The sequence below is a fragment of the Fundulus heteroclitus genome, chromosome 23, assembly GCF_011125445.2.
Source record: "Fundulus heteroclitus isolate FHET01 chromosome 23, MU-UCD_Fhet_4.1, whole genome shotgun sequence".
NCBI classification, from domain to species: domain Eukaryota; kingdom Metazoa; phylum Chordata; class Actinopteri; order Cyprinodontiformes; family Fundulidae; genus Fundulus; species Fundulus heteroclitus.
In genome coordinates, this window is record NC_046383.1 from 9,085,963 (window position 1) to 9,108,165 (window position 22,203).

Genomic DNA, 22,203 nt, shown 5'->3' on the forward strand with positions numbered 1-22,203 from the left:
GTTTAGGTTTTCCTGACTAACTTTTGTCTCATGATTCAGATTTTTCCCTCCAGAGAAGTTTCAGAAACCTTCTTTTCTCTTTTCAGGGAGTGATTTTGCTCCAGGCGCTATTAGCGGGAGTCAGATTGGGAATTAAGTGATAGGAAAAATACATCGAGACTGAAGGCGAGATGGAGCACAAATTAACTTTCTGCTTCTGGCTTGGGAGTTTCCACCGTGTGCCAATCAAGACAGGTGCCATTCCACAGTAAATGTCATTTGTGAGACGCATCAAGCCGTGAAAGAGACCATAATCATCTCTGCAATTCTCACTTCTCCACAGACCACCGGGACTTTTCCTCAACCCTCGGTTCTTAAATCAGATGCGAAAGGAATCTGCGGGAGTTCAGTTATTTTTCTCTCTTTAAAAATGTTTTAATTCATTTAAGACTTTTTATTTATCCAAGAAAGAAATGTGTGACTTTTCTCCTGCGAGCCAAAGTCCTGAAATTGACTGTTTTTAGTGTCAGTGTCCTTTAGTCTTGACTTACATTTTATTGAAGCACAGAAACAAAGTTGGACGACTGAGTTGAGGTGCTGTTAATCACTTCCTTCTGCTGTTTGGGTTTCTTCTAAATAGGCTAAATTTAAGTTTGAGCCCAAAGAAAAAACAAAATTATTTAATATTAGGCTTGAAAATGTATAAACAATAATACAGAAACAAATGAGACACTGATAACAAACCAAAACTGTCAATTAGAGGCAAGCATGCATTTTTACAATCAATTCAAAGATGTCACGAAATGTGATTAGTTAATGCGTGAAACCTAACGTGGTCACTGCTGCTTCAATATGTTCCGAGTTTCCTAGTCTGTAGTGCCACCTAGTGGACAACAAGACTCAACAAATGTGTTCAGTACCTCAATCATACACGAAATTAAAAATGCAGAACAAGAAGCACATTAAATAATAATAATAATAATAATAATAATAATAATAATAATAATAATAATAATAATAATAATAATAATAATAATAATAATATGCTGGTGAAGATTCTCAGTCATCCAGGTCATGGTCATTCCAAAAAAAAGTAAGAGGAGGAGGCCTTAGGTTCCAACTCTCAAAAACTTACAACACAGCTATAGGATTAATTCCGGCCAATCATCACTTTAACTCTCACCCTCATTTGGGTGATCAAAACATTGTTCCTGGAAGCCAAGCCAATAACGACCCTAACGACTCCTCGTTACAGAGGAGTTGACCGGTTTCGGTCCAATCTGCTGGCTTAATGTCTTTAACGACCGCCCATTACTAAGGGGTGGACCTGTTTCGATTGAATTTGCATGTTATCTAAGCCATTACAAGGCCTTTGTTTGCCAAGGGTATAAAGCTTGTTACTCCACATTACTCCAGACTTTTTTAATTGAGAAAGCTTCCGGGAGAGGAAGCGAAACGTTTTCAACTACGGAAAACAAGTCCAGTTGCTTTGTTTTTTAAATTTTTTTTGGAATAATAATAGTACCAAATAGATAATTAATATATGAAAAGTTTTCAATCGTATGGAAAACAAAAGGCAGAATAACAGATTAACATAACATCTGAGCCTCTTTCAATTCCTAAACGATAAAATACCCAAGAATCAGACATAACATTATGACCACTGGATTAGTAGTGTATTGATCCAGCTTTTGTTGCCATGTCAGTCCTGAGTCTGACTCATTGAGGCGTGGAGTCCACTGCGGCCCCTGGAGGTTGCTGTTGCATCTGGAAACAAGTAGTCTGGCAGATCCATTACAGGGTTTGTTTGGATGTTTTGAAGTAAGATTCAGTGAATTTATCAGCAGTAGTTCCTTCACCTTTGATAAAAAACACATCAAATCACCAAGAGCTTGTCAGAACTTTAAATACGTCTTCAAAGTGCTGGAAGCAAAAAGCTTTTCAGCTGTGCCAAGTCTGTTTTCACTGAGGGTTTAAAATGAAAAATAAAAAAATTAGACTTGTTTTGTAGTCAGTTAAATTACGCCTGTTTTTCTGTGGGGTTTAACGGAGGCTGAGCCCTTCGACCCAGCAGCTGCATTAGTCCGCCAAATCAGCTCGCTCGTTATTCCTCCTTCTAACGGATGAATTCTAAAGACAGATGATCTGCTTACTTCCTCATATATTCCCCTCACTTTCCTATGCTATGAGGAAGAAGCGCGTTTTTCACTTCACCTTTCCGTGGTCACAACGTTATACCTGATTGGTGCGGCACCTGTTCAGTTCACATGTTCCAAGCATGTGCGAGAGAAGAGGATAGAGCAGAACTAAATGCTGAAATGAACACCCATACAAAAATCTCAGAGGCCTGGAGTGGAGGACGAGGATGGCAGAGAAGGTGGCAGAGGCAAACCCCAGATCTAAACCCCTTTTTGTCTATTTTCCAAATTTGCTCACCAAATTTCCCCCACTGTGGGACAATAAATGATCTTTCTATTCTACCTTTGTTATTCCATTCTATTATCTCCTCGACCGACCTACAAGAAGCCCAGAATCAGTATTGACAAAAGCATCAGAGAGGGGAGACATGGCGTCAAGGGATCCCCGCTCACGTCAATATTTGGCATTTGGTTTCGCCTCGTAGGGCTGTCTGTTATCTGCGGTGGAGGAAAGGGGGTACTTAAAGAATACCAGCATAAACAACAGAGGTTAGATTAGTGCTAAACACATTGACATTTTTAAATGGACAAAGTGAAGGTAATGATCTTCAGGGGGTGTTTGATCATTTTTCTGGTTCACCTTGAAACATGAGAGTAATTTAAAGCTGGCCCGTCTGCTCTCAGTGTACCACGGCACAACCTTCCTCAGAACACGGTGTTATTGAATTGACTTTGAGCAAAGGTTTTTTTAAAAAAGAAAAAGAACAAACAGGGTCAGACTCAACCTTTGCCACCCTGTGCAAATAGACAAAACAGTTGCTAGACCTACTAAATAAATCAGGACTCTCAATGGAAAGAGAGTCCTCAATGGAAAGAGTGTTTCAATATTCAGGCTCATAAATAAAGCTTTTATGAAGTAGTGTTGAAGGTTACTAACATATGTTATCTTTTATATCTTATATATGTATAAGGCAATTAGAAAACTGACTAATACTCTGAACAACTCTTAGATTTATATTACTTCAGAAAGTTTAGGGGAGAAAATTGTAAAAGAAAAAAAACTTCAGATTATTTCAAGATTATCATTTATAATTCTGATGAGTCACTACTTTAGCAAGATCTCAACAGAAAAAAAATATATTGTAACTCTCAGATGAAAGGAAACTGGGTAGGATGTCCGGGAATTTCCCAGGTTTAAGCCCCTCCATGAACTGAAAGCTGCCTGAAGGCCACTGCTCCGGTCAGCAGTCAGTCTGGTTTAAACGGCCCCAGACTGAGAACATGGCAACAGAACAAGAGGCCACTGCTTAAATAAGCCATACCTTCATAGGAGTAGTTTTAAGGTTAAGGAGACAAAGGTTAAGCTTTTTAGCTCCAGCGATGTATGGAGGAGTGGAGGCAAAACTTCCAAAGCAAACACTCTGTAAAACATGGAGGTGACAGCATCATTATTGGAGGCCGTTCCACTGATGGTGGTACTAGTGCATTACACAAAGTAAACGGGTTAATGAACATCACTTAAATCACAGGAAGGATGTTTAAAACACGAATACATGTGGTCAAACGAACAGCACAATCACCCCCAATAAAAAAAAACTGGCCTGGGAATAGATCCAGCATTTAACATGGGGCTTCTGGAAGTGTCTTCCTAAAGCTCTTACCCTGCTCTAAACTCACACCATTAAATCCCAAAATACGTATGGCCTTTGTGCTCTTTAGAAATACATATGAACTTTTGACAGGCAGACACTGAGGGAGCGAGAGAGACTTTTCTGGGACAAAGTTGAATTAAATTCCATAGATTAGATTATGGGACACATTTTTAGAGCTCATCTTCTATTAATTTTACTGGCATGTTCTGTTTGACTGGCATAAATTGAGGTACACTGAAATAAACGGGTACTTTTATCTGGATGCTTCTGTTCTTTTAATAGAAGAGACAGGACGCTGGCAGAGATGAAGTTCAGAAGCTGCCAGTGGAACTGTAACGTATCTTATCCCCTGTTTCTGCTAAGGAGCATCAGAGGTAAGAATCTGACATTGAACGAATCCTTGGGGATTCCTGCCGACCTTCAAACTGCATTCATGCATAAAATCTGCGTGTCTGGTTTTCTTCAAAACTCGTCGTAGAGCAACAAAGTTTACTCGCAGCTTAGGTTTATTTAAGCCTGTTCACTATTTAAGTTGTCACGAGACAATGTCTTTTTTTCTTAGCAAATATATTCACTCCTACTGAGCATCAACTGTAAAGCCTAGAATTAGGAACAAACTGTCAATAAAAAAAAAACATAGAACACAACTTTTTATGAGCTGTAGTTTATGCTTCTTTATACCATCGTTTGACTGCTAAATTATAAAGCCATAACTTTTCAAAACATAGTGCTAAAACAAACAACTTCTCTTTTTAGTTTGCCAAAAAAAAGTTTTCATTTTAATAAAAAATGTTGATTTGTGACCTGTCCAGGGTGTACCCCGCCTCTCGCCCAGTGAACGCTGGAGATAGGCACCAGCAACCCCCGTGACCCCATGAGGGATAAAGCGGTTTGGAAAATGGATGGATGGATGGATGTTGATTTGTGTTGTACAAAAAATAATAATAAATATATAAGAATTTATAGAAATACTGTTTACAATATTTAACTCTAAAATTGAGAAAAAAATGCAATACCTCCAAATCAAATTTGGGATTTGTTCTGTTAATCAACCAATAAGCGAGTTAAATGACGTTGCAACTAATGTTGCATTATGAAGGAGTATCTTGATTTTCCCTATGACGAAGGATTCTGTAGCATAAGGCAACTCACAGGAGCAAATGGAGGAAGGCAACATAAGAACTTTGTATCCCTGTTTTGTTCTGTAGAAACTAAATGAAGCTCAACTGTAAGGCAAACAACAGGAAGTGATTGCTTCCCTGAAGGAAAGCAGAAGTATAGAGATTTTTTTCATTTAATCTGTATAAAACAGAGGAAGCCTTCTCTACACGAACAGCAGGTCCGGGGAAAAGCATGGGAACTTAAAGTTGGTGACAAATTAATTCTTGTATATTTGTACATTATTAAATATTAGAGGCATTGATAAGACTCTTAAAAAAACAAAGAACAAAAAATATTGTGTAATTATACTTTATTTATTAAAATATCACATTTTTGCTATACCAGTAGATGCTTAATTTAGTTGTTTTTTTTTTGTAAAAGGTAATATTGTGGTTACACATCATACTTTGAGACTTCTTGTCTGAGCTGAGTAATAAATTATCAGCAACCAGAGCCTTAAAACAAAAAAACTGTTAAAAAATGATTTTCCTATTTTGTATTGAGGATTTACCCACATAAAAAACGACATATCTAAACAGACAGGTTGTCATACAAATCTTTCCATACTTACTTTATACTTCATACTTTAAATACATAAAGTCAGACAATATTAAAGTTTTATTTGCATTCATAATAAACAGTTTGACATGTCTGTAAGATACACGGTGGACTTTGTTGCACAGAACCAAACTGACAACAGGACAGGACAGTCTTGTACCTCCCTGATCCTTTTAAATCCAGTCCCTGCACATGCAGGGCCATGCATGCTGGTGTGTCCCTGCACACCTGCATGCATTGCCCTCCAAGACCATAAAACAAAAATCTCACTGCTCTTGTTCTGTAACTGATTATCAAATCAAAGCCAGCCGAGCTAGTGAGTCCATCTGGGTGTGACTGTTGGCACCACGAACCAACGTTTAGAGAGACAAAGTCCTACGTGCTTCACATACAAAGTTGTTTGGTAGTTTAAGGCACGTCTGGTAACAGAGACAGAAACAGCTTTAGGCACCAACATATAAACCTAAATAATAGTTGTTTTTTTATTTTTATGTTTTTAAAGCAGAAATCACTTTTCTCTATTTATTTTATTTTGGGTGAGAATAAACCTATTTCTACCAGCATTTCATAAAAAAAGTTCTGTTCCCTCAGCATATTAAGAAAACCCAAATTTCTAAGGTTGATTAGACTGTTGTTTATTAGACGTTACAGTTGTGATTGTGTAACAGCTCTGGCTATTATTCTGATGACCTACATATTTAAGCTTTTAAGGGTGTGTTTACCCTTCATCTTGCTGACTGAATAAATACAATCTTGAACCCAACCCATGGCATGTGATTGCCATTAGGAAACATACAGTGGCTTGCAAAAGTATTCCATAAACTTTTCCAGATATTGTCACATTACAACCACAAACATAAATATATTTTATTGGAATTTCATGTGAAAGATCAACACAAAGTGGTATAAAATAGTGAAGTATAAACAAATAAAAAAAACAAACAGAAAAGGGCATTTTGCAAAAGTATTCAGCCCTCCTGACTCAATACTTTCTGGAACCACATTTTGCTGCAATTCTAGCTTCAAGCCTTTTAGGGCATGTTTCTACCAGCTTTGCACGTCAAGTGACTGAAATGTTTGCCCATATTCTTCTTTGCAAAACAGCTGAAGCTCAGTCAGATTGGATGGAGAGTGTTTGTGAACAGCAGTTTTCAGATGTTGCCACAGTTTCTCAATTAGGTTTAGGTCTGGACTTTGACTAGGCCATTCTCACACACAAACATGTTTTGTTTTAAACCTTTCCAATGTAGCCCCGGCTTTATGTTTATGGTTGTTATTCTGCCTGAAGGTGAACCTCCGCCCCGGTATAAAGTCTTTTGTTTAACGGGTTTATTCCAAGATTCCCCTGTATTTGCCTCCATCCATCTTTCCATCAACTCTGGCCATCTTCCCTGTCCCTGCTGAAGAGAAGCACACCACAGCATGATGCTGCCACCACCATATCTGACAGTGGCGATGATGTTCAGAATCATGTGAATTGTGTGTTCTCCGTCACACATTGCGTTTTGCATTTTGGCTTAAAAAGTTAAATTTTGGTCTTGTCTGACCAAAGCACCTACTTCATGCTGGCTGTGTCCCCATTCCCCAACATGGCTTCTGCAAACTGCAAACAGGACCTCTTATGCTTTTCTTTTAACAATGGCTTTCTTCTTACCACTCTTCTATAAATAGTTGTGCTGCGGACAGATTCAGTTCTTTCAGTTTTTTTTTTTTTATCTGTAAAATTTTTTTTAAATTATATATAATTTTCTTTGCACTTTACAAACGTATACCACTTTGTTAGTCTTTTGCATAAGATTCCAATAAAATATATTTATGTGTGGTTAGAATGTGACAAAAATGTGGAAAAGCTCAAGGGGTGGGAATACTTTTGCTAGCCACTGTAAGAAACCTCAGGAGGGTGTAAAAAAAATCTCAGGTGGCGATCACTTCGCCGCAAATAACCTTGAGCTGCACGTTTCATGTTACAGTAGAAGACAGTGATACATTCAGTAGGTGCGTTGTTTAATCTCAGCATGAGCGCTACAAAAAAGTAAAAAATAGAAATTATAAAAATGTATGGTAACAGGACGATCACAAATGACCTTTACAACTTTATAACACAAGCATTAATTTATAAAAAAGGAGATCAGAAAACATTCACAGATAAATGTTCTCCGGTTAAAATCATCATCATAACGATACGTTTTACTGAAGATGTTTGCAGACCTCAAAAACTGGTCAAGATTGTTACAGATTGCTCTCTTTGTTTTTTTTCATCTCTTGGTTTCGTTGCGGCATTGATAAACATCAGTCATTTTAGTGTCAGATGATGGTACTGCCAGAAGAAATGATAAGGAGGCCCAAAATACAGTATTTCTCATCATGAACGCTTTGAAGTCGTCACAGTTGGACATAAACAGGAAAGCCACGATGTGACGTGACAAAAACAAACAGGATTTTTAAGACATGAATTATGGCTCAAAAATGTGGAAAGGCTGTGTAATGAAACCATAGTATTACCCTAACAATAAAATTATCAAACTATGTGTGACAGTATGAGGGGTTGGTTTCCAGCATATTGATGTTCCAGCTTGACTGGAAAGAGAACCATTGATGGGAGAGGTTCACATAACAAGCAGATTTTCTTCAGTAAACAGGACTGCATTTATGGTGTTTTTGTTTACTGAAGATCATCTTCCTTTGGCAGCTTTTGTTCCATTTGTTCTGTCTGTAAACCTCAAAACTAACAAAATGGGACAGCTAGCAAATTTAGGAACCCTTCCACAGCAGCAAACAGACAGAAAATAAGAAAGATATTTCATGTATAATAAACATTTCTACTTTGAGTAGAATAATGGACGTCCCTGAATAATAATATATAATCATTTTGCCCTTAAATATATTCAAGACACCTACAATGTGCTGGAGGGAGCTATTATCAATTAATCTGAGTGCATTTGGTCATGAATAGAAAATATTGTAACATCATGACTGAAGAGTTTCCAGTAAATCTTCTATGAGATTGATTTAACCCCCTGACAGCACAATAAATAATTTGGATGTACACCAGTAACACAGAACTTCATCAGCAGCAGCAGAATATCACTGAATGTCGGCATCGTTTTGCATAGTACTAGATTAATGTGACATACACTGAAACACGAAGCTTTGGATGGATTACTGCATCTTCAGGATTTGTTGCCACAGTCTCCATTAGGCACATTTAGGCGTTGCACATAGTTGACAGCATCTGTGATGGTGAAGAATATCAGGTTGTTTTTGCCTACCTCGCCATCTTTTTCGCTGTCGTAGTAACCCCCTCTCTCCAGCGACTCCAGGACGGAGGTGTTACACTGGGCTAAGAGCACTTCCACCGCAACTTCTCGGTAATCCTTGCGGACCTCTTTCAGAGCGTTCACTCCCGCCGTGTCCAGGAACAAGACGCCGCTGCAGTCGATCACTAAGCTGCGTACGGCGATGGGAGATCTCTCCTCCAGCATCACTGTCACAGACGCAGCAGCTTCCGCCTCGTTCTCCGTGCTTAGTTGATCTTCAGACTTCCCCTTTGGCATCTCTCCGGCCTCCTGCTTTTTGTTCTTGAACTTCAACCGCTGGGCCTTCTCCCTCACAGGGTTAAGAGCTGCACATTTGTAAAGAGACTTTTTGAACAGGCTCTGGTTGGCGTAGTAGAGCGGCGCGCCGTACCTGAACACAGCCACTCCAGAATGTGTCCGAAGGCCGTGGTAGGATGACACGTTCTCGTAGTGCTCCCGGGTCGGGGTGCGGCCCAGCTCCAGGACCTGGGCTTGCTGGGTTCGGCCGAGGACGAAGAAGGCCGACACCAAAACGCCGACCAGCAGGCCGAGCTCTGTGTTGACCAGCGCTGATGTGGCCATGGTGATCAGCCAGATCGCAGCGTCGATTCTGTTGACGTGCCACATCCGGGGAAGGTCTCTGAACTTTCTCAAGGCGCCACGCAGGTTCACCACGATGATGACCGCCAAAACGCATCTGGGAGATGCAGAAAGGAGAAAGCAGTCACAATACGGAGGGAAGACACTCTGGGAGCAGGGTTCCCACACCTTGGTGAACATCAAATTCAAGGACCTTTCAAGGACTTTCCAGGACCATTTTCCTCAAATTCAAGGACCACACGTGGCGGCATTTACCTACTGTGACCGCTGAATAGGTTATCATATTTTAATACAATGCAAATTCAATAAAAGACTAAACGGCATAGAAGTTGTTGGGTCAGAAGCAATGCAAGAAAGTGGACTTAATTCATAGCCTACATTTATATCCACAGTACATGGCTATGCCGTACTACATTACATATAAGATGTACATTAGCCTACCGTTTCATGGAATTTTATGGAAAAAAGTGCAGCGTTGAGATGTTCAGAATTATATCAATTTGTTTCACTTACTTTCATCTTTGATTAAGCTAGTTTTTCACTTTGACTCTGAAAAGTCGCTAAATATAGCGACAAAGTCACTGCGTTGGCAACATTGCATGAATGTAACCTATTGGACGCACGTAGGCCTAAACCGTAGCCTACAAACTAACGAAGAAGATCGAACATACTTTTGCAAATTAAAAGTCTGCGGAATCAACATAACTTTAAAAGATCGTGTGGTAGTAAAATAATGACACGAGTCGTCATCCGTGTGAACTTTTTTTTGGCTGTTTTCAAGAACTTTCAAGGGCCTTGAATTAATTTTTTCGGATTCACAAACTTTCAAGGATTTCAAGGACCCGTAGGAACCCTGTGGGAGATTGCTGCATTCTACACTCTGGAAGATTAATGCATTTTCTGCTCCTGTAGGAAGTTTCCATGCATGGACGTAACTACGTGTTAATGCCCGGATGCAGAATTTGCATAAACTGAATAAATGCAAGAAGAGTATTACTGCTGGTTTTTACTTAGCGGTAGTTCTGTTAAAGCTGAACGGATGGGAAGGTAAATCATAACCGATTTAGACTTTGAAAGAGTCCCAGAAAAAAAATAAGAATTTGACTGGTAAAACAGTTTACAGGCAGGGATAATGACCAACCAGTAGGATAAGTTGATGAGCTTTTACCATCTGAGACAACTGTCTAAAGTTAAACCTTTTCTTTTCATGCTTTTATTACGACTCGTCTAGATTACTGTAATGTTTGGCTGAGACAGTCTTTAATTGACTTCGGCTGGCCCACAATGCTGCTGCACGCCTTTTAACTGATACAAAGAAAACAATAACACATTACTCCTGTTTTGGCTTCCGGTTCGATTCCGAATTGATTTCAAAGTTATTTTACTTGTTTTAAGTGTTTACATGGTCTTACCCCTCAGTATCTGTCTGACCTATTTCAAAAGGCATGGTCCCTCAGGTCTGCTGATCAGTCACTGCTGGTTGTCCCGAAGCCAAAGAGAAAGCCGAGAGGTGAGGGAGTGTTTTCACTCGCTGTCCCCAAACTGTGGAATAAGCTGCCACTGCAAATCAGCCAGGCTGACTCACTCTCTGCTTTTAAATCTTCTATTAAAAAAAAACATTGTTTCTCCAGGGGTATTATTATATATTTTTATTGCATTATTTTATCAATTTTTCTTAGTTTTATATTAGTGACATTTTATTCATTGGTCATAGTTTTACTGTAATTCTGTTGCTAAAGCTGGCAAGGGTATTTCTGCATGTTATTAGTCTTTAATCGGTGTGCAGCACTTTATTTTTAAAGGACTTTATAAATAAAGTGGTATTGTATTGTTTAAGGAAATCCCTGTCTATTTTTAATGATATCAATAAATGTTTGAAACACAATCATTAAAGATGTTGTTATTATAAGTCATTCTTATTTTTTCTAACATATGATCACATTTCTTTTCTCCCTTTCTTTCAGCCTGCTGCTGCACAGGTTTTAGATGAACCAGTAGCAGTAGACTTGAATAATCTGGTGGTGAAAACATGCAAGTTTGCTCAAAGTGTTTTTGTCAACTTCCAACTTTAAAAAATACACTGTGTCTGGAAAAAAAAAAAGAAGTTAAGCATTCAGAAATGTTCTTGTTTTTCAAGAATATATCCATTTACAAATTTCCTTTTAATGTCCATGTTGCTTTCAATACAGTATCCTCCCAAAGCCTTTAGGTCATTTTTTGCGAAGATTACAAAATCCACAGGCAGAAAGATGTCACTAACTATGACAAAAGTCTGATAAACGAGTGACGCTCCCTGCACAGAGCTGTCTAAGTGTGTTTTTTTTTTTTTAAATCTGTCAGTAATTCTGAGAGATTCCACTAACACTCCCATTTAAACTACTACATGCTGCATTTTTGACATTCAACTTCAAATCCATCCGTTCCAATCAAGCTTTTTAACTTTGGGCTTTTGCAAACAAGTGCAAACCTACAAGCGTGGAGTGGATATCGCACCAACAAGAGTCGGCAAACTAACTGCACACAACAGCTGTGGAACACGCTGCAGCTGCTGGTCCTGAGGACAAAGACTGTTTTTATCTTCTGCTGTCTGCTCTGTAACTTTTAAACACGTTGTGCACGTCGCCACACACGCAGCATCTCACCCTTAATATGTTGTAAACCAGGGTTGCCAATGTTCAAGTGGAGTTTGTCTGGGCAGAGTGAGACAGTGAGAAAGAGGAAAAGTGTGAAACAGGCACCAATTTGCACGAGATCTGGCAACCATGTGAAAACACATGTAGCTGGTGCAGCGGCTTCGTCGGGCTTCAGGCGAGCTCACTCTTCATTGATTCGTACCCCCATGTCATGTGAATGTTAATGTAATCCTTTGCAACCGGCACCCACTCATCATGCACCAGTCATAAAGATAAAATGGCTGAAAAAAAATCTGACAGACAGGAGCGTCACTTTGTCAACAAACCTGCAGCAAAGCTTAGCTGCTTAAAGGCATGCTCGTTTAAAAACTGGAAACGTGTGCGGCATCATGGCCGATTGCTGATATTTTAAAACAGCAAATGCATGCCACACCGATCTACAACAAATAAATGGAAAAAAATGTTAAACTATGCACTGTTTCCCTTCCACATCCCAACTGTACACTACTTTATGTTGATCATCCACATAAAATCCCACTAAAATACACAGAAGGTTGTAACATAACAAAGTGGGGGGATTATAGTACTGCAGGGGCTTAATGTGAGCGAGTTAATCTGCATTCATCCAGTGATGATATTTGCTTTTCTTTATTTCACTGCCCATGTATTGTTGCTACTGAATGGCTATCTGGGCATTTTAAAACATCTGTATCCGGGCTTTGTACTGAGCAGGGCTCCTGCTGACTGAGAGGCAGGCAAGTCAACATGGGACGGGAACTATAACCAGAGGTTATGTGTATTTGTCCAAGTCTACCTTTGAAACCCCTCTCGTTAAGGTAAACACAAGCAAATCCTGCTGTACGCTGCGAAACCTCCCATTTCCTGAAACACAGGGCACTCAGAAGTTCTGACTATGGCATGTCAAAGTTTGATCTTCTACGTTTGACGTGTGTGATGTGGATTGTGACGTTTTTGGGAGAACTCAAAGATTAGTTAAAAAGCAACCAAAGCATTTTGATAGTATGCAGGAGACATTGATAAAAAAAGAGAGCGATTTGACCTTTTTCTTACCTACAAAATTTATCTTAATTTTGTTTAACAAATATCTGATAGATATATAGATGCATAACATTAAAACCCTGATGACAAGGAGCAGAAATTATTGGGGAAATGTGATATTACTATGCAAAAATAGTAGTTGCAGTTCAGTAACACTATTAAGATGTTAATTTTTCAAATATACTCACTTCTGAAGGGAATAGAAGAGTGGAGCGATAACCAGAAGCACCAGCAGCAGAACGACAGCAGTGACCAGCCCCGACATCTGCGTTTGACACCCCGTTGACTCCTTGACCAGCGTTTTCGTCAACGCAGCGCTCGTCGTGAAGCAGCGAAAGAAGGAAGGCAGGATGTTGCAGAAGCCAATGGCGTACATTTCCTGGTTGGCGTCCACCGTGTAGCCGTGCTTCTTGGCGAACATCTCGGATAACGAGACGGTGATGGCGAATCCCACGATGGCAATGGAAAAGGCGTCCACGGCCACGTTGGGGATCAGCTTCCACGCCGGCAGCTGAGGGGGGAGGAAGCCCGTGGGGATGTCTCCAGCCACTCCTGAACCGTATTCGCTGTTGAAGTGGCCGAAGTGAGAGGCAAGGGTGGCAACGATAACTACGAACAGCTCGAATGGTATCGGCGCCTGGGAGACAACAAGAGGAGTAAATTTAGCCTGGTAGAGAAAACATTCTGTTCAAAATGAAAGTTAGCATTTGGAGCTAATGGCTGGCTACCTGGGTTTGGTCATAGACTATGATTTAGGGATGGAGCTTACCATAAGCCTGCTTCATGCATGCTTTACCATTTTTTTTATAAGTTGCATGCATAATTTCTACTAAACATAACCAAAAATCCATCCAAATCTGTGAAGGCAAACATGGTTTGATCAAGGTTCATTATCACACACACAAAACATTTCATCACCAGTGAAGCAAAAGACTGAACCCAATCAGCCACAAACTTTCAGTGAGTTGATGCTTTGAAATTCAATTGAAACAGATCTAATCAATCCAAACATTCAGCATCCTAATCCTAATTAGGTCAGTCAGCATAGTTTCATTCTCAGGGCATTCTGTCTTTAGCAGAACAGAAATGGGAAGTGTGGACAGTGAAGACAGGATTATACAGACAGCTCCCTGTTGTCACTGCAGACTTTTTAAGCTGCAACTAAACCAGCACTGCTAACTTTGCAGTTAGCTAATTAGTGTTTCAGCAGATCTGAGATAAACTGGCAGCACAACCACACAACCAGCTAAGGCTGGGAAATATGTCAAGATTTAAAAATAATATCAAGTTTTTATTGGGGTTTTTTTTAGAAGAGATTTAGCATGAGACTATACAGTTTATATCGAGATGACCTATGTTGTGTTATAATTATACTTGTATGTATCCCAGCAGGATATTCTTTAGCTGTTTGTTAAAAAAAAATGTACCTGTGAGATATTTAGGATAAAGCTTTGATGGCTTTATATAATTACATAAGTACATGCAGCTAGAAACACATAGTCTATCAAAGAGTGCACTAATTAGGCTTGTGAGAGTACGGTCCGCTAGATACATGAGAAGAAGAGAGCAGCACAGACTCACAGATGTACCGTAACCTAGGGCTGGAAGATATAGAAAAAAAAAAAAAAAACATAGCGATAAAATAGAAATCATATTGATCGATAATTATCAACAAATCCATATCAAATATATATATTTTTATTTAAATATATATATTTTAAGTGCAGCTCTAGCCATTTTATGCTGCTGCTTAGCAACCTATTTTTTTTTCAAACTCAACTTAACCCTTTATTCAACCAACTTTTTACCAAAACTACAAGTTTTTAAAAAAGAAAAAAAAAACGTGCGCTCTCTGAACCCTTCGAAGGGGGCGGAGCTTGGTGACGGACTGTTTCCTGGGTCTGCGTTGCGATTGGTTGGGAGGATGTAATGACTGTAATATTAACCTACATGGCTAAAATGCATAAGGAAGGAAAACTGGTATTCTATTGAACTTTTTATTTACCCTTTTTATCTATCATCGATATACGTCTATCGATCGATACCTAACGTTGTTGAATTATCATCCAGCCCTACCTTATCCCAGGAAGGACTTATTTTATGACGCCGTACAAAGCTGGATGACTCCGAGTGCCTACTAGTCTGAAACATGCAAACAGAATACAAGATTTTCACCTTTAGCTTGGATTTGAAACGATCATTCAGCTCCTTTGCTGGAATAAGGACGGCCAAACACACCAAGCTGGTGATTAGGTCACAGATGTTGGTTTGGGCCAAGTTGGCGAACAGACCGTACCAGGTCTTGAACAGAGTGAACCAGCCTTGCGGACGGGGAATCTTCAGGCCCAGAAGGTACTTGAGCTGGGATGTGAGGATGGTCAGGGAGGCCCCTGTCGCAAAGCCACTGAGGAGGGAATCCGAGAGGTAGACAGAGACAAAGCCTACCTGCAAAAGCCCCATCAGCACCTGAGAGAAAGAGATCGACAGGAGTAAGCAGCCATGTTGAAAACTAAATAAGTCCACAAAAATTTACTAACCGCTATAAAGTGATATAAGCCAAACTACACATCAAAAACAAACTTTATTTGGACCAACTGGGATATTAAATGTACCTGGTAAATGCCAGCGGTGAAGGTGACCGTTGCTCCTACTGTGATTGCATAGCAGCTCCTATCACACGCCACAGCACTGCTGTTCTCCTGGCCAGCCAACAAGCTTTCAGTGTTGTTGATGCCAGTGCTGCTTTCTGGGAGGTATCCTGCCAGAGCCAACTCCCTATCCACAACCTGGCCCACGAGCAGGCAGAGGACTCCAAATATCCCCACGGAGATGTGTCTCGAGGAGCCCAGGATGGCATAAATGATCGATGAGAAGAAGGAAGTGTACAGACCATATATAGGGTCTTGACTAGCCAGTAAGGAGTAAGCTATGGACTGAGGAACCAGCAGGATTCCAACGATAATCCCTGACATAATGTCCCCCAGAATCCATTCCCTGAGCTTGTAGTGCGGCAGCCACTTCAGAATGGGGACAAAGCCCAGTATTTTGGATTTCGCCTTTTGCGGGCTGCACGAGCAGTGCTTCTTCGCCCGCTCCGACACAACAGTGTACCATTTCTTCTCCGATTCCTTCTCAACTCTTTCCAGGATCAATGGCTCCTGCAGGTGAGCCTCAGCACCATCCTCATGCAGCATGTTTAGCTTCAGCTCCTGCAGTGACAAAGTTCGGTAGTCATCATGGCAGACATCAACAGTCAACATCATGGAACATTCAGACATAATATCACCACCACTATCCTAACAGTGGGAATGCAAGTCGATGCCTCAAAGTTGGTCTTGGGCTCCTCAAACAATTGCTAAACAGATTTTACTTTGTGGCAATGTCCGTTATCCCTCATAAAGAAGCCACAGCCTCCATGGCATAGAACACCGCCACCTTAAAGTGTTGCCATAGTGCATTATGGTGCCACCTCTTCCTCAGGTAGGTGATGCTTATCCTCTTTATAACATCATGATTCACTTTTCCCATCGGTTTTCATAATTAGGGCTGTGCATAAAATTTGATACAAAGATTAATATCAATGTTTTTAAAAATGATTTAATATCGATATTCTGGCTTTCAATATCAATATACCTTCCTACCCCTAGGGGGCGTGATTACAGCGCGTCATTACTGTTCACAGCGCGGAAGTGCAAGTGAGAGGAATCTGCGAAATTTGGGCACATTTTTAGTTTCTGTGACACGTTAAATGCACTGAACCAAATGCACTTTATTTTCCGGTTAATATATCAGTGTCCAATAAATTTAACATATATAATATTTGGCTGGTTTTGTTGATTGAATGACTTTGGGCATTAATTTGAAAGTAACAAATATCGATATTGGAGTCAAATCAAATTAAGTTGAGCTGTACCGAGTATCGAATCGAATCGGCTCATCCTAAATGATACCCAGCCCTATTCATAATGTCCTTGTCAATGTATTTTACTATGAAATCGGCATTAATAGTGGACGGGAGGGCTGGTGCTTATCTCCACTAGCAAGAGACAGGGTACACCCTGGACAGGTCACCAGTCCATCACAGGGCAACACAGAGACACACTGGACAAAGTTTTTAAAAAAAACATGCACGTACACACTCGTACCTAAGGGTAGGGATCTTCTTGCTGCAAGGCGACAGGAATAACGACTCCCGCACGGTGCAGCCCCAGGGAAACAGGCAGAACGATCTGAAAATCCCCTTCACATTTGGATTCCTGTAACAATTGCACAGAGGAATAGAGAAACATGGATGTCTCTACTGTGACTTGACATTTTGCCCAGACCAAAACACGTGTCCTTTTTTTTTTTATTTCATCATATGATTTCTGAATAAAATTTAGTTCAGCTTATTCATACAGTCCAGCTCATGCATAAAGCATCCCTTGCAGGGGGAAAAAAAAGGCACGCACTTTCAAGGTTTTAATGGCTGACAGCGACAAATGCAAGGACGATAAACTGTTAGGGCGAATAAGGGAAAATGGAAATTTATCATTTCTCTGACTGTCATAGGTCACCGAATAAATGGTTATTAAATAAAATAAATATTTCCTTTTGTAGTCCCAGAGAGGCCATAGGTCTCTGCGATTTATCCATCCTGTAGAGAGCAGTGTGCTGCCACACAGGGAGAAATCTGTGGTCAGGCGTCTTGCTCCGGGAGCCGGACTGACAAACTGAGTTTCGAACCCACGACCTTTGCGGCCTCTCCGAGATGCAAACATCAGCAGCACTCCCTTGCTATTATTACTGGTAGATGATGCATAATATCACAGTGGAAACAGGGTAACAACACGTTTAGAGTGACAGCGTGTCTTCCTTTGAAAAAGGTTCAATACAAAAGGAACGTAAAATGTGTTTAAATTGACCTTTTCAAATGAAATTCGACTTTATAGTAACTTTAACTTACACACACACCAGGAAAAGCTTAGATTATTGGATGTTTGCTGAGGAAGTCACCGATACTTACACCAGAATGCACAACCACGTCGTTAAAAGCACGGATAATTCAGCGCTCAGGTCCCAGACTAACCAGTCTACCTAACTGCCAGCGTCCTATATGAATGGGCACCATTGTAAACAAGTTGTCAACGTGGACACCGACGAAAACTTTAAGCATCTTACGTAAGCTGACGCAACCGGATGTTATCCAGAGAGGGAGACTTTACGTTTAAAGTCACTAACCTGCCACCGAATGAAGCGCTGTTACGAACTTTTCCTCCTGTTGCTACTTCCCATCGGTCGAGTTTTATTCCGCTTCGGATTCATTTTACGCTTGACTGTCATTCCGTACGTGATGACGTTTACAGCAAACGTGTTTGCGTCATGCCATCAGCGAGACCAATGGGTTTCAACCACTGAGCTGTATAATACACTGGAGTGCTGATTTTGCCGAAAAACTGAAGCCACTGGCCGCCATCTTGCTACTCCCTACTCTCACAGAATCCCACAGGATTTGGTTGCAACAACAAGCAGTTTTCTGGCTGAGTGAAAACGTTTCACAGGTAATTCTACAGTCAGTGGATGTACTAACACTATCAACTTATATAATATATAATAAAATATTTTACATGTTATTCATATTAAATATACATATATGTATATATAAGTATGTGTATATGTATATATGTATATATATGTATACACATATGTAAATATATGTTGTTGTACATTGTTATTTATATATTTATAAATGTTAAACATATATATTTAAATGAATAAAATGCAAAATATTTCAGCACATGACTTTCTCAGTACTTCATATTTTTAGAACATAACATAAAACTATATGGCATTTGACATTTTAAAAGTTTTAAGCCCCCCCTGAACATGAGAAAATCCTCGTCATTCGATGCTGTAGCGCACATATTCCCTAGTTACTGGGGGGAAATAGGGAGTACCAATATGGCGGCTGGTGGCTTCAAAGCGACTCGTTCAAACAGACGGTGATTAGCACTCCAGTGTATGATATAGCTCAGTGGTTTCAACTAGATTTGGTCTAACGAGACCTACTGTATTGTTTTAATGTAGTCATAGTTAAAATTTTGCAATAAAAACTCATAATTCTGTGAATATAGCATCTTTGTATCTATTTGCCGTATTTGTTTTACTGTATTTGCAATATTATTATACAAGAAAGCCTAATTTGTTCTGAAATTAACCAAATGTCATTTAGTAGAAACCTCTCAATAAACTTTCTGGTTACACAGTTAATAATAATTAATAATAATACAAATAATAATAATAACAATACCAATTATTATTATTATTATTATTATTATTATTATTATTATTATTATTATTATTATTATTATTATTATTATTATTATTATTATTTACTTATAACAAAATATAAACAGAATAATAATAGCTAACACATAAATTAGAAATGCATTTTTATAAAGTATGTTGCATACTTAGATAAAAAGATAAAAAACAATTATGTAGACATTAGAGGAGGTAAAATTTCACCCGCTCTAAGGTAATAAAAGTACAAACAACCCTACATCTGTAAGGCTTTAAAACTCAAACCAACTCCTTTTTTAAATTTTGGAAATGTGGTGCAATGCATTTGTATTCAAAAGCAGAGATTTCCAATTTCCAGGTGGAAACAATCAAATAGAAAGCCCACACATTTCAGAACTGTTTATTCATGATCTAACTCCGATAACTGATTTTTGATCTGCCCTTCTGGTGGTATGTAATACATTAAACCAGAGGCACGTCGTTCTGTAGACTTTATTTGTGAACATGTTTCTTTATGTCTGAATGCTTAAAAGAGAAAAGAAATACTTTAGTAGTAGTCTACACTAAAAGGTCAAGGGAAATTGCTCTCCAATTCAAAATGAGATTGCATTTAACTCTGGAGTGACATAATTTCTAAATTCAATCTCCATCGACATCTGTCTTGGAAAGTCGAAAGTTCCCCAGTTCTATTTTACTTGATTGCTATTTTACTTTTATTCTTTAAACTTCATTAAATCAGCTTTGTGCCTGTGCCCGTGTGTGTGTGTGTGTGTGTGTGTGTGTGTGTGTGTGTGTGTGTGTGTGTGTGTGTGTGTGTGTGTGTGTGTGTGTGTGTGTGTGTGTGTTTTTTTTAGAACGGTGCCAGTACCCCGGTATGAATCACCCCACACATCCAGCTTGGGGTCCCTAAGCCCCATAATGCTCCCAGGCACCAACAGTGGTAGACTATTGCTCCTTTAGGGTTGGGTTAAACTCAGCAGTCAAATTTCATTGGAATCTTCAAAAAAGTTGCAATGGCAAATAAAGATGGTTAAGATAAAGATCCACCATATGGTTCTGTAGCTGCTCACAGAAGAACAGGAAGAACCGGCAGCAGGTGGTGAGGGCAGCGGACCATGTTATTGGATCACAGATGGCCTCTCAGGTAGATATTCACACCTGTAGATTCCAGAAGAAACCCGGGGTTATTGCCACAGACTCTACTCACTGCGGACACTTTCTTCTCTCTCCACTTCCATGTGGAAAAACTCATACAAGTGAGACATGTAGAACATGTAGAAATAACGTTTGGTAAATATGTTTCTTAAATGTTTTAAATAATGGAACAGATAAATTCATAGAATTTACAGCAATGTCATTGCTAATAGTGTTTAGCGTCACAAGAATCAGAAAATATCTTTTTTTTTCATGTGTAATGGCTCTAAGTCTGTGAACATCTTTGTGTTCATATATTTAATCTGAGATCCAGTGCCTTGCAAAAGTGTCCATACCCCTCTGAGCATTCCACGTTTTGTCATGTTACAACCACAGTTGTTATTTACTGGGACTTCATGTGATCGACCAACTTCTTAACAAAGCATTATGATGCAGCAGCAGTTTGTTTGGGGAGGGTGCAGTGATGTGCACCATTGGCTTTCTTCTAAAACATTGTATTTTTATTTCATTTAACCAGAATACATTCTTCCACATGTTTGTTGTGTCTCTATATAGCTATTTATTTAATCAACTTTCTTTCTTCTTTCCACTTTTTGACCGAGAATATATTTGTGGAATAGATAACATATAGCTGCCCTGTCAACAGCTGTGACTCTGCAGAGCCTCCAGGTTTACTAAAGGCCAAAACCATATTTTAGACTTCTTTACAAGGTTATCCCTGACCTATCTGGTCCTTTCATCGGTCTTCATGGTGCTATTTGTTTCCTCACGTAGTCTAAAAAAACCTCTATGACCTTCACAGAACAGCTGGATTCATGCAGAGATTAAATTACACACAGGTGAACTCTGTTTAATAATCTGGTGACCCAATGTCTGTTGGTTGCACATGGTTTCAGATATACATATTGCATTCCTAATAATCTAATGTCTGTACACCGGACAGAGCTGAGATAACCGCTTCTAAAAAAATCAAAAAAAAAAAAAAAAACACTTTCACTAATGCGAATTAAAGAGTTACATTACAGTACATCAAAGCTCAAACCTTCCTAAATCTTAGGCAAACTAGTAAAGATTTTGCGAGAGCATCCCAGTATAAAGAAGATACAACCAATTTGGCTGAAGGTTTCCGTTTGTAATATTTTTGCATGTGAACACTCCTCTACAGGTTCACAGCATTAAATATATGCATGTTTCTTTCCTAAGGTCTTATAAGGCTAGTTGTTTGGAGACAAACAGAACAATCCCCCATCGTGTCATTAAACACTGGTCGCTTTTGTAATACGCGTGTTTGTAATTGGATGCCGGATTATGTCCACACATGACCATTTAAAGCCATCCTTGTAATCCCTTTCTCTTCTCAGACACCTGCACCTGGGTTGGTAAGGAGGACAGACGGGATTACACACTTTGCTGGGGGACAATACGAGGATTTAACAGGTAGAAATATGTGCTTTAAATTGGTATTTTAATTTACACTCATGAGATGCGCCTCGTTTTTATAAGTCTGTTATTGATGTCATAACTTTAATTTTTCATTTTTGATTTTAAATAACTTTGATAGACAGATTTAACAGCTCCAGGGTGAGATCTTGGAGGAAAACTATTTGCTTATTCCACTATTTGCTTAAAAGTTTGATTTCAAGTGGTGAGATCTATTAATTTATTCCAGTACAAATAAATTAATTGATCT

General features: G+C 39.3%; 2 protein-coding genes across 5 annotated transcripts in view; one reads left to right on the forward strand and one right to left on the reverse strand.

Annotated features, from left to right (window-relative positions):
• pde6a (phosphodiesterase 6A, cGMP-specific, rod, alpha) overlaps positions 1-22,203 on the forward strand; it is a 144,842-nt gene that overhangs the window by 93,425 nt on the left and 29,214 nt on the right. For both annotated transcript variants that reach the window (XM_036127793.1, XM_021316060.2), the window contains exon 3: positions 21,875-21,950. In XM_036127793.1, the coding sequence (XP_035983686.1) occupies positions 21,875-21,950 (76 nt within the window). The remainder of the gene's footprint in view (positions 1-21,874; positions 21,951-22,203) is intronic.
• Positions 7,192-18,396, reverse strand: slc26a2 (solute carrier family 26 member 2). Of its 3 annotated transcripts, none has more exons than XM_012861769.3 (6): positions 18,297-18,396; positions 17,222-17,332; positions 15,689-16,285; positions 15,252-15,542; positions 13,265-13,713; positions 7,192-9,481 (listed from the first exon to the last, which is right to left on the reverse strand). In XM_012861769.3, the coding sequence occupies exons 3-6, from the start codon at positions 16,268-16,270 to the stop codon at positions 8,659-8,661; spliced, it is 2,145 nt and encodes a 714-aa protein (XP_012717223.2). In that variant the 5' UTR covers positions 16,271-16,285; positions 17,222-17,332; positions 18,297-18,396; the 3' UTR covers positions 7,192-8,658. The 3 variants fall into 3 exon arrangements, with proteins under 3 accessions (XP_012717223.2, XP_012717224.2, XP_012717225.2); XM_012861770.3 differs by lacking the exon at positions 18,297-18,396 and adding an exon at positions 18,082-18,267; XM_012861771.3 differs by lacking the exon at positions 17,222-17,332.

Coding starts and splice junctions, on each gene's coding strand:
- slc26a2 (XM_012861771.3), bottom strand. CDS start 16,270: ATGCTGCATGAGGATGGTGCTGAGGCTCACCTGCAGGAGCCATTGATC. Junction 15,543..15,688: donor TCACCGCTGGCATTTACCAG/GTACATTTAATA, acceptor TCTTTCTCTCAG/GTGCTGATGGGGCTTTTGCA. Junction 9,482..13,264: donor CTCTTCTATTCCCTTCAGAA/GTGAGTATATTT, acceptor TGCATCTCCCAG/ATGCGTTTTGGCGGTCATCA.